The sequence below is a fragment of the Salmo salar genome, unplaced genomic scaffold (genome assembly GCF_905237065.1).
Source record: "Salmo salar unplaced genomic scaffold, Ssal_v3.1, whole genome shotgun sequence".
NCBI classification, from domain to species: Eukaryota; Metazoa; Chordata; class Actinopteri; order Salmoniformes; family Salmonidae; genus Salmo; species Salmo salar.
Genome location: NW_025549192.1, coordinates 100,879 through 111,531, shown reverse-complemented (window position 1 = coordinate 111,531; position 10,653 = coordinate 100,879). Strand labels below are relative to the sequence as shown.

At 43.3% G+C, this 10,653-nt stretch overlaps 1 protein-coding gene across 1 annotated transcript in view; it reads right to left on the bottom strand.

The window, feature by feature from the left end:
* Window positions 1-1,140: 1,140 nt before the first annotated feature.
* LOC123735926 (NACHT, LRR and PYD domains-containing protein 12) overlaps window positions 1,141-10,653 on the bottom strand; it is a 37,874-nt gene continuing 28,361 nt past the window's right edge. The window contains exons 14-15 of the mRNA XM_045713094.1: window positions 1,440-1,568; window positions 1,141-1,165 (exon numbers count right to left, since the gene is read on the bottom strand). Of these exons, the coding sequence (XP_045569050.1) occupies window positions 1,141-1,165; window positions 1,440-1,568 (154 nt within the window). The remainder of the gene's footprint in view (window positions 1,166-1,439; window positions 1,569-10,653) is intronic.

Sequence of the window (10,653 nt, the reverse complement as noted above, 5' to 3'; positions counted from 1 at the left end):
GTGTCTGCAGGTAACAGCTGAATCTTCTGTAGAAGGCCCATATGGTGCAACGATTGAGACAACAGACAAGAGATAGAAAGAAATAGTGAAATAGAATGACATTCCAGTTATTCATATACAATATGACAGATTCATGTCCTCAGCCTGCTAAAACTGCACCTCTGGATTGATGGAAGTGGAGTGGGGATTCTTGAATGCAAACAAACTGTTCAGCTTTAAGGGCCCGTTTGGACTTGACAGGACGAATTCTGAAAATCCTTTGGACACCTGATCTTTCTCCCGTTCCTGAACAGCCTACAAAATGAGCAATGTAGTAGTCAGTCAGAACAATGTAGTCTCGTAATTCACACAACATGCAATCCATTTTTGTCAACAAAAAAATGTGTAGACTATTGTTCTACTATCCCAATTTTACCAGGATAATATTTTAAAGGTGTACCAGGTAAGTTGACTGAGAAGAGATTCTCTATTACAGCAACAACCTGGGGAAACGTTACAGGGAAGAGGAGAGGGGATAAATGAGCCAATTGGAAGCTGGGGATGATTAGGTAGCCATGATAGTATGAGGGCCAAATTGGGAGTTGAGCCAGGACACCGGGTTAACACCCCTACTCTTATGATAAGTGCCATGGGATCTTTAGTGACCATGGAGAGGACACCCATTTAACATCCCATCTGAAAGACAGCACCCTACACAGGGCAATGTCCCCATCACTGCCCAGGGGCATTGGGTTCTCCTTCGACCAGAGGGAGGAGTGCTGTCTACTGGCTCTTCAAATGAATGAGACAAAAATAGATTTCTCACAGAGCTGCATGTTGTCTTTGTAATCTAGAGATTTTCAACAAACTATCAGCTTTCCTTCAGTAAGTTTCAACATACTGTTGTCACTTCAGTGAAAGTGCCTCACCTCTTTCTGACTGGAGTTTCTGAGGAGCAGGTACAGCCTTGAAATGACTGTTGACCTTTTTACTGCCATATAGAGGACCACGTCACAGTGGACATCTATGTTCAAAGACAGTAATCTCAGTATAACAGAGATAAGTGAGAACTTGGGATGGAGAATTTTAGCATGGAATCTGGTAACCTCATGCACTTCCTCTAAAGACACTCCATGTTCCTCTACATGAAGAATCTTCATCTCATTCCTCAGGGACGGGTTGGTCCCTGAACAACACAATAAAAAGGAGACAGAAAGACAAATATTGTATTATTAATCCAACTAAAACACAAAGAATATGCAGTATCAGATCACAGTAAGCTCAAACTCCCAGAATAGTTCATTCATTCATTCAGGAAGTGAAACTCAGTTACATGAAAATGTCTTTCTGAATACTATTTCTATATGGTTTTACCTAAACAGACACAGTGTGGCAGATGAACTTCCTCCAGTTCACCTAACTCCATAGTGATGTCCAGCAATGGACCACCTTGTGTGTACTGCATGTCTTTCAGAAGGTGACTGTAGGGTTCCCAGTTCCTGAAGTGATACTTCAGAATGACATCTCTCTCACACAGCCAGCGGAGCCCAGACACTGTGCACTCATAACTCCCTTTGGGTGTCCTGTGCCTGAGGGCAACAACAAGATATGGTAGAGAGGGTCAATCGTCAAATGGAGAGGTTGGATTAGAAGACTACTCCCAAAGGTAATGGGGAAATACACTAGCAAGTGGAATGAAATGTTAAAAGTAGTTATTTTACCTGAACATTGTCACTCCCTGGACAGTGGAAGTCAAGGGTTCAATCTGAAGCCAGTGTGTGGAGTCCTGAACAAGGACAAGCATGCCAGTAATACATATGGGGCCTGTTTCCTGGACACAGATTGAGTCTAGTGCTGGACTAAAAAGCATACTCAATGGAAGTTTCAATAGAAAGATCTTATCAGTCCAGGACTAGACTTAATCTGTGTCTGGGAAACTGGCCCATTAACCAAAGTAACTAATCTAATGTATTTATTCAATGTTACTGTCACGAGTACTGTCTTCAAATTTCCTGTCATATAGGAGCCAAGGCGCAGCGTGCCGGTAATTCCACATACTTTAATAGAAGTGAAACCGAACAAAAACAATTAACAGGATAAACAGAAATGAACGTGACACAACTGCAGTACACACAAAACACTCATAGAAAGAATAATAATCCACAAACAGGTTGGGAAAAGGCTGCCTAAGTATGATTCCTAATCAGAGACAACGATAGACAGCTGCCTCTGATTAGGAACCATACTCGGCTCAAAACAAAGAAATAGACATCATAGAAAGCCCACCCCACACCCTGACCTAACCACATAGAGAAACAAACCCTCTCTCTCTCAGGTGAGGCGTGACAGTTACATGGAATGCTGGTGATTTATCAATTCAACTGTCAAATAAAAAAATATGACAATAGCTAAAATCCTGCATGACTACAAGCAGAACACAGGACTGTCTATATCCCAGTATGAATGGTTGGTCAGTACACACCTGGCTTTGAGACTGTGTTTATATTACTAAAGCAGAACACAGGACTGTCTATATCCCAGTATGAATGGTTGGTCAGTACACACCTGGCTTTGAGACTGTGTTTATATTACTAAAGCAGAACACAGGACTGTCTATATCCCAGTATGAATGGTTGGTCAGTACACACCTGGCTTTGAGACTGTGTTTATATTTCTAAAGCAGAACACAGGAATGTCTATATCCCAGTATGAATGGTTGGTCAGTACACACCTGGCTTTGAGACTGTGCCTGACTCCTGCAGGTATGTAAAAGTAAGAATTGACATTATGACTTACCTGAACATGGTCACAAGTCTTACAGCTCTGAGGAATCCCTGAAGTCAAAAGTAGCTGTTCTATAAAACATATTTAAATACAAGTAATTAGACTGTCAAGCAACCAGACGCATTTATGAAATTGCTTATTTCAGTTACTAATAACCATGCACCCATTAATAACTGACTGTAAACGCTGTTAAATTACCATGGATTGATGAGGAATTAAAAATGATATGGTTGAGAGGGAAAAGGAATGACAGACTACTGAGGGCAGTAGGGGCTGCGCTACCCCCTGAAAAATCAGAATGAAATAAATATATATATACATACAGTGGGGGAAAAAAGTATTTGATCCCCTGCTGATTTTGTACGTTTGCCCACTGACAAAGAAATGATCAGTCTATAATTTTAATGGTAGGTTCATTTGAACAGTGAGAGACAGAATAACAACAAAAATCCCCAAAAAATCCAGAAAAACGCATGTCAAAAATGTTATAAAATGATTTGCATTTTAATGAAGGAAATAAGTATTTGATCCCTCTGCAAAACATGACTTAGTACTTGGTGGCAAAACCCTTGTTGGCAATCAGAGGTCAGACATTTCTTGTAGTTGCTCACCAGGTTTGCACACATCTCAGGAGGGATTTTTGTCCCACTCCCATTTGCAGATCTTCTCCAAGTCATTAAGGTTTCGAGGCTGACGTTTGGCAACTCGAACCTTCAGCTCCCTCCACAGATTTTCTATGGGATTAAGGTCTGGAGACTGGCTAGGCCACTCCAGGACCTTAATGTGCTTCTTGTTGAGCCACTCCTTTGTTGCCTTGGCTGTGTGTTTTGGGTCATTATCATGCTGGAATACCCATCCATGACCCATTTTCAATGCCCTGGCTGAGGGAAGGAGGTTCTCACCCAAGATTTGACGGTACATGGCCCTGTCCATCGTCCCTTGATGCGGTGAAGTTGTCCTGTCCCCTTACCAGAAAAACAAACCCAAAGCATAATGTTTCCACCTCCATGTTTGACAGTGGAGATGGTGTTCTTGGGGTCATAGGCAGCATTCCTCCTCCTCCAAACACGGCGAGTTGAGTTGATGCCAAAAAGCTCCATTTTGGTCTCATCTGACCACAACACTTTCACCAGTTGTATTCTGAATCATTCAGATGTTCATTGGCAAACTTCAGACGGGCATGTATATGTATTCTTTAGCAGGGGGACCTTGCGGGCGCTGCAGGATTTCAGTCCTTCACGGCGTAGTGTGTTACCAATTGTTTTCTTGGCGACTATGGTCCCAGCTGCCTTGAGATCATTGACAAGATTCTCCCGTGTAGTTCTGTGCTGATTCCTCACCGTTCTCATGATCATTGCAACCCCACGAAGTGAGATCTTGCATGGAGCCCCAGGCTGAGAGATATTGACAGTTCTTTTGTGTTTCTTCCATTTGCGAATAATCGCACCAAATGTTGTCACCTTCTCACCAAGCTGCTTGGCGATGGTCTTGTAGCCCATTCCAGCCTTGTGTAGGTCTACAATCTTGTCCCTGACATCCTTGGAGAGCTCTTTGGTCTTGGCCATGGTGGAGAGTTTGGAATCTGATTGATTGATTGCTTCTGTGGACAGGTGTCTTTTTACAGGTAACAAGCTGCGGTTAGGAGCACTCCCTTTAAGAGTGTGCTCCTAATCTCAGCTCGTTACCTGTATAAAAGACACCTGGGAGACAGAAATCTTTCTGATTGAGAGGGGGTCAAATACTTATTTCCCTCATTAAAATGCAAATCAATTTATAACATTTTTGACGTGCGCTTTTCTGGATATTTTTGTTGTTATTCTGTCTCACTGTTCAAATAAATCTACCATTAAAATTATAGACTGATCATTTCTTTGTCAGTGGGCAAACTTACAAAATCAGCAGGGGATCAAATACTTTTTTCCCCCACTGTATATACACGGCTCAAAAAAATAAAGGGAACACTAAAATAACACATCCTAGATCTGAAGGAATGAAATAATCTTATTAAATACTTTTTTCTTTACATAGTTGAATGTGCTGACAACAAAATCACACAAAAGTAATCAATGCAAATCCAATTTATCAACCCATGGAGGTCTGGATTTGGAGTCACACTCAAAATTAAAGTGGAAAACCACACTACAGGCTGATCCAACTTTGATGTAATGTCTTTAAAACAAGTCAAAATGAGGCTCAGTAGTGTGTGTGGCCTCCACGTGCCTGTATGACCTCCCTACAACGCCTGGGCATGCTCCTGATGAGGTGGCGGATGGTCTCCTGAGGGATCTCCTCCCAGACCTGGACTAAAGCATCCGCCAACTCCTGGACAGTCTGTGGTGCAACGTGGCGTTGGTGGATGGAGCGAGACATGATGTCCCAGATGTGCTCAATTGGATTCAGGTCTGGGGAACGGCGGGCCAGTCCATAGCATCAATGCCTCCCTCTTGCAGGAACTGCTGACACACTCCAGCCACATGAGGTCTAGCATTGTCTTGCATTAGGAGGAACCCAGGGCCAACCGCACCAGCATATGGTCTCACAAGGGGTCTGAGGATCTCATCTCGGTACCTAATGGCAGTCAGGCTACCTCTGGCGAGCACATGGAGGGCTGTGCCGCCCCCCAAAGAAATGCCACCCCACACCATGACTGACCCACCGCCAAACCGGTCATGCTGGAGGATGTTGCAGGCAGCAGAACGTTCTCCACGGCGTCTCCAGACTCTGTCACGTCTGTCACATGTGCTCAGTGTGAACCTGCTTTCATCTGTGAAGAGCACAGGGCGCCAGTGGCGAATTTGCCAATCTTGGTGTTGTCTGGCAAATGCCAAACGTCCTGCACGGTGTTGGGCTGTAAGCACAACCCCACCTGTGGACGTCGGGCCCTCATACCACTCTCATGGAGTCTGTTTCTGACCGTTTGAGCAGACACATGCACATTTGTGGCCTGCTGGAGGTCATTTTGCAGGGCTCTGGCAGTGATTCTCCTGCTCCTCCTTGCACAAAGGCGGAGGTAGTGGTCCTGCTGCTGGGTTGTTGCCCTCCTACGGCCTCCTCCACATCTCCTGATGTACTGGCCTGTCTCCTGGTAGCGCCTCCATGCTCTGGACACTACGCTGACAGACACAGCAAACCTTCTTGCCACAGCTCGCATTGATGTGCCATCCTGGATGAGCTGCACTACCTGAGCCACTTGTGTGGGTTGTAGACTCCGTCTCATGCTACCACTAGAGTGAAAGCACCACCAGCATTCAAAAGTGACCAAAACATCAGCCAGGAAGCATAGGAACTGAGAAGTGGTCTGTGGTCCCCACCTGCAGAACCACTCCTTTATTGGGGGTGTCTTGCTAATTGCCTATAATTTCCAGCTGTTGTCTATTCCATTTGCACAACAGCATGTGAAATGTATTGTCAATCAGTGTTGCTTTCTAAGTGGACAGTTTGATTTCACAGAAGTGTGATTGACTTGGAGTTACATTGTGTTGTTTAAGTGTTCCCTTTATTTTTTTGAGCAGTGTATATACACACACACACTACCGGTCAAAAGTGTTTGAACACCTACTCATTCAAGGCTTTTCTCTTTATTTTTTACTATTTTCTACATTGTAGAATAATAGTGAAGACATCAAAACCATGAAATAACACATGGAATCATGTAGTAACCAAAAAAGTGTTACTCAAAATGTATTTTATGTTTGAGATTCTTCAAATAGCAACCCTTTGCCATGATTACAGCTTTGCACACTCTTGGCATTCTCTCAACCAGCCCAACCAATGCCAAGAGTGTGCAAAGCTGTCATTCCATATGTGTTGATTCATAGTTTAGGGTCGTTGTCTTATTGGAAGGTGATCCTTCACCCCAGTCTGAGGTCCTGAGCGCTCTGGAGCAGGTTTTCATCAAGGATCTCTGTACTTTGCTCCGTTCATCCTTCCCCTCGATCCTGACTAGTCTTCCAGTCTCTGCTGCTGAAAAACATCCCCGCAGCATGCCACCACCATGCTTCACCATAGGGATGGTATTGACCAGGTAATGAGCTGTGCCTGGTTTCCTCCAGACCAAAGAGTTCAAGCTTGGTTTCATCAGACCAGAGAATCTTGTTTCTCATGTTCTGAGAGTCCTTTAGGTGCCTTTTGGCAAACTCCAAGCGGGCTGTCAGGTGCCTTTTACTGAGGAGTGGCTGATTAGTGGAGTGCTGCAGAGAAGGTTGTCCTTCTGGAATGTTATTCCATGTCCACAGAGGACCTCTCAAGCTCTGTCATAGTGACCATTGGGTTCTTGGTCAACTTCCTGACCGAGGCACTTCTCCCCCGATTGCTCAGTTTGGCCGGGCGGCCAGCTCTAGGAAGAGTCACAATCCTGTTTCGGAGCTCTATGGACAATTCCTTCGAACCTCATAGCTTGGTTTTTGCTCTGACATGTACTGTCAACTGTGGGACCTTATATAGACAGGTGTGTGCCTTTTCAAAATCATGTCCAATCAATTGAGTTTATCACAGGTTGACTCCAATTAAGTTGTAGAAACATCTCAAAGATGATCAATGAAAACAGGATGTACCTGAGCTCAATTACGAGTCTTATAGCAAAAGGTCTGAATACTTACGTAAATAAGGTATTCATTTTTCTAATTTTGCTAACATTTCTAAAAACCGGTTTTCGGTTTGTCGTTATAGAGTATTGTGTGTAGATTGAAAATAAATAAATGTAATCCATTTTAGAATAAGGCTGTAACGTAACAAAATGTGGAAGAAGTAAAGAGGTCTGAATACTTTCCGAATGCACTGTACACACAAACATGATAACATACACACCATACACTCACATACACATGGATTTTGTGTTGTAGATATGTGGTAGTGGAGTAGTAGCCTGATGGCACACACTTAATGTGTTGTGAAATATAATGTCATGTTTTTTTATACCAGTGGAGGCTGGTGGGAGGAGATATAGGAGGACGGGCTCATTGTAATGGCTGGAATGAAATAAATGGAACGATATTAAACACATCAAGCATATGGAAACCATGTTTGACTCCGTTCCATTTTCAACCCTCCAATCAGAAATTGGGAGAACACTCATATAAAACTCCTGACGTACTTGTGTTTGTGTGTGTGTGTGTCACACGCAAGTGTCAAACTTCAAGAACATTGATAAGCAGGGCTACTTAAAGAACTGTGTGTTACAGAGACTTGGTGTTGTTTATGGTGAAAAAACATTCTGATACAGATTATTTTGTGTTTTTTCCCTTACAATCAAAGCATTGTATGCTTATAACTCAATGCACTGCTTTTAAAAAATGGTCCATTTTTAATTTAGGGACAAATTTTAACAAATTCTAAAATTGAACTAATGCCATTAACTCGATTAATTGTTTTAATCGTTTGACTTAGACTTGTAATAAAAAGGAATATAAGTGAGCAACAGGCTTAGAATGTTGTGTGGATAATGAAGTCATACATGATTTATACACTCATTACCATAATCTGACGTGAAAAGTATTAAGGATACAATTACATTGTTATATTAATTCATGTTTGTGGAAGCAGGAAACAACATTGCTCTGGTCCATGTTTTGTAGACGTTAGGGGCCTGATTTCTGGTTCCCTAGTTTCTAAAATGAATGCTTAAGCTTGTTTTTACCAAATGTGACTCACCACCTGGATTTGGTGTTATTAAGTAGCAACATTTGAAATTGTGTTTTTTACACTGGATAAAAGTAGAGACTCAGAGCTACAAAATGGTATATCATACACTGCATTTTGAGGAACAATGGGAACAAAATTCTGCTTTGAAAGTTGATCAACTTGTAAACTCACTTTTGAGAAAATTGCCTTTAAATGTTTTGGTATTTAGTGAATAGCATCGTTCACACCCACTTAAGCTTTAGCCCCACCCATCTCTTTCGCTCTTGGAGTGTTCAGAGCACACCTGATGCTCTGGCCGATTTGTTTACCTCTGTTGTTTATCTCATGAAAACAGCCTTACCAGCTTTGCTGGCTTTTTTTGTTGACATTTACTGACACTGGCCATATTCAACAGGTGTTGTACACTTTAGCTTAAGACATGTAGCTAGCTAGCTCGGTAAACAATGAACCTAGCTAGGTAAACAACGTGTAAGATCACACACGTCACATAACGTTAGTTAACGAGCCAGCCAGTTAATGTTAGCTAGTTACCCACCAGGTACAACCCCAAATCCGTAAACATGGGCACCCTCATAGATATTATCCTGACCAACTTGCCCTCCAAATACACCTCTGCTGTTTTCTATCAAGATTTCAGCGATCACTGCCTCATTGCCTGCATCTGCCATGGGTCCGCGGTCAAACGACCACCCCTCATCACTGTTAAACGCTCCCTAAAACACTTCTGCGAGCAGGCCTTTCTAATTGACCTGGCCCGGGTATCCTGGAAGGATATTGACCTCATCCCGTCAGTCGAGGATGCCTAGTCGTTCTTTAAAAGTAATTTCCTCACCATCTTAAATAAGCATGCCCCTTTCAAAAAATGTAGAACTAAGAACAGATATAGCCCTTGGTTCACTCCAGACCTGACTGCCCTCGACCAGCACAAAAACATCCTGTGGCGGACTGCACTAGCATCGAATAGTCCCTGCGATATGCAACTTTTCAGGGAAGTCAGGAACCAATACACGCAGTCAGTCAGGAAAGCAAAGACTAGCTTTTTCAAACAGAAATTTGCATCCTGTAGCTCTAACTCCAAAAAGTTCTGGGACACTGTAATGTCCATGGAGAATAAGAGCACCTCCTCCCAGCTGCCCACTGCACTGAGGCTAGGTAACACTGTCACCAATGATAAATCCACGATAATCGAGAATTTCAATAAGCATTTCTCTACGGCTGGCCATGCTTTCCTCCTGGCTACCCCAACCCCGGCCAACAGCTCCGCACCCCCCACAGCTACATGCCCAAGCCTCCCCAGTTTCTCCTTAACCCAAATCCAGATAGCAGATGTTATGAAAGAGCTGCAAAATCTGGACCCCTACAAATCAGCTGGGCTACACAATCTGGACCATCTCTTTCTAAAATTATCCGCCGCCATTGTTGCAACCCCTGTTACCAGTCTGTTCAACCTCTCTTTCGTATCGTCCGAGATCCCTAAAGATTGGAAAGCTGCCGCGGTCATCCCCCTCTTCAAAGGTGGTGACACTTTAGACCCAAACTGCTACAGACCTATATCTATCCTACCCTGCCTTTCTAAGGTCTTTGAAAGCCAAGTTAACAAACAGATTACCGACCATTTCGAATCCCACTATACCTTCTCCGCTATGCAATCTGGTTTCAGAGCTGGTCATGGGTGCACCTCAGCCATGCTCAAGGTCCTAAACGATATCATAACCGCCATCGATAAGAGACATTACTGTGCAGCCGTATTCATCAACCTGGCCAAGGCTTTCGACTCTGTCAATCACCACATTCTTATCACCAACTACTTTTCTGATAGAGTTCAATGTGTCAAATCGGAGAGCCTGTTGTCCAGACCTCTGGCAGTCTCTATGGGGGTGCCACAGGGTTCAATTCTTGGGCCAACTCTCTTCTCTGTATACATCAATGATGTCACTCTTGCTGCACGTGTCTCCCTGTCATGGATGCCATACCACGGTTGCCCTTAGTTTGAAGATTTAATCCGGAGACAGGTGTTTCCTCCATCTCTTTAGCTATCATACTCTAATTCCACGGATTTCAAAACTCGATCCTCCAGAAAGTGGAGAGCAACTCTACTACACAATACATTTTTTTTAAAGCAGCATTCAACAGGATTACCAACAGACTGACCATCTCAAATAGACAGAAGCCTTCTATGGCAAACCAATCCGAACTCCTCTCTTTGCATGTCTAGCCCACTCATTATCTCAGCCAATCATGGATAGTGGG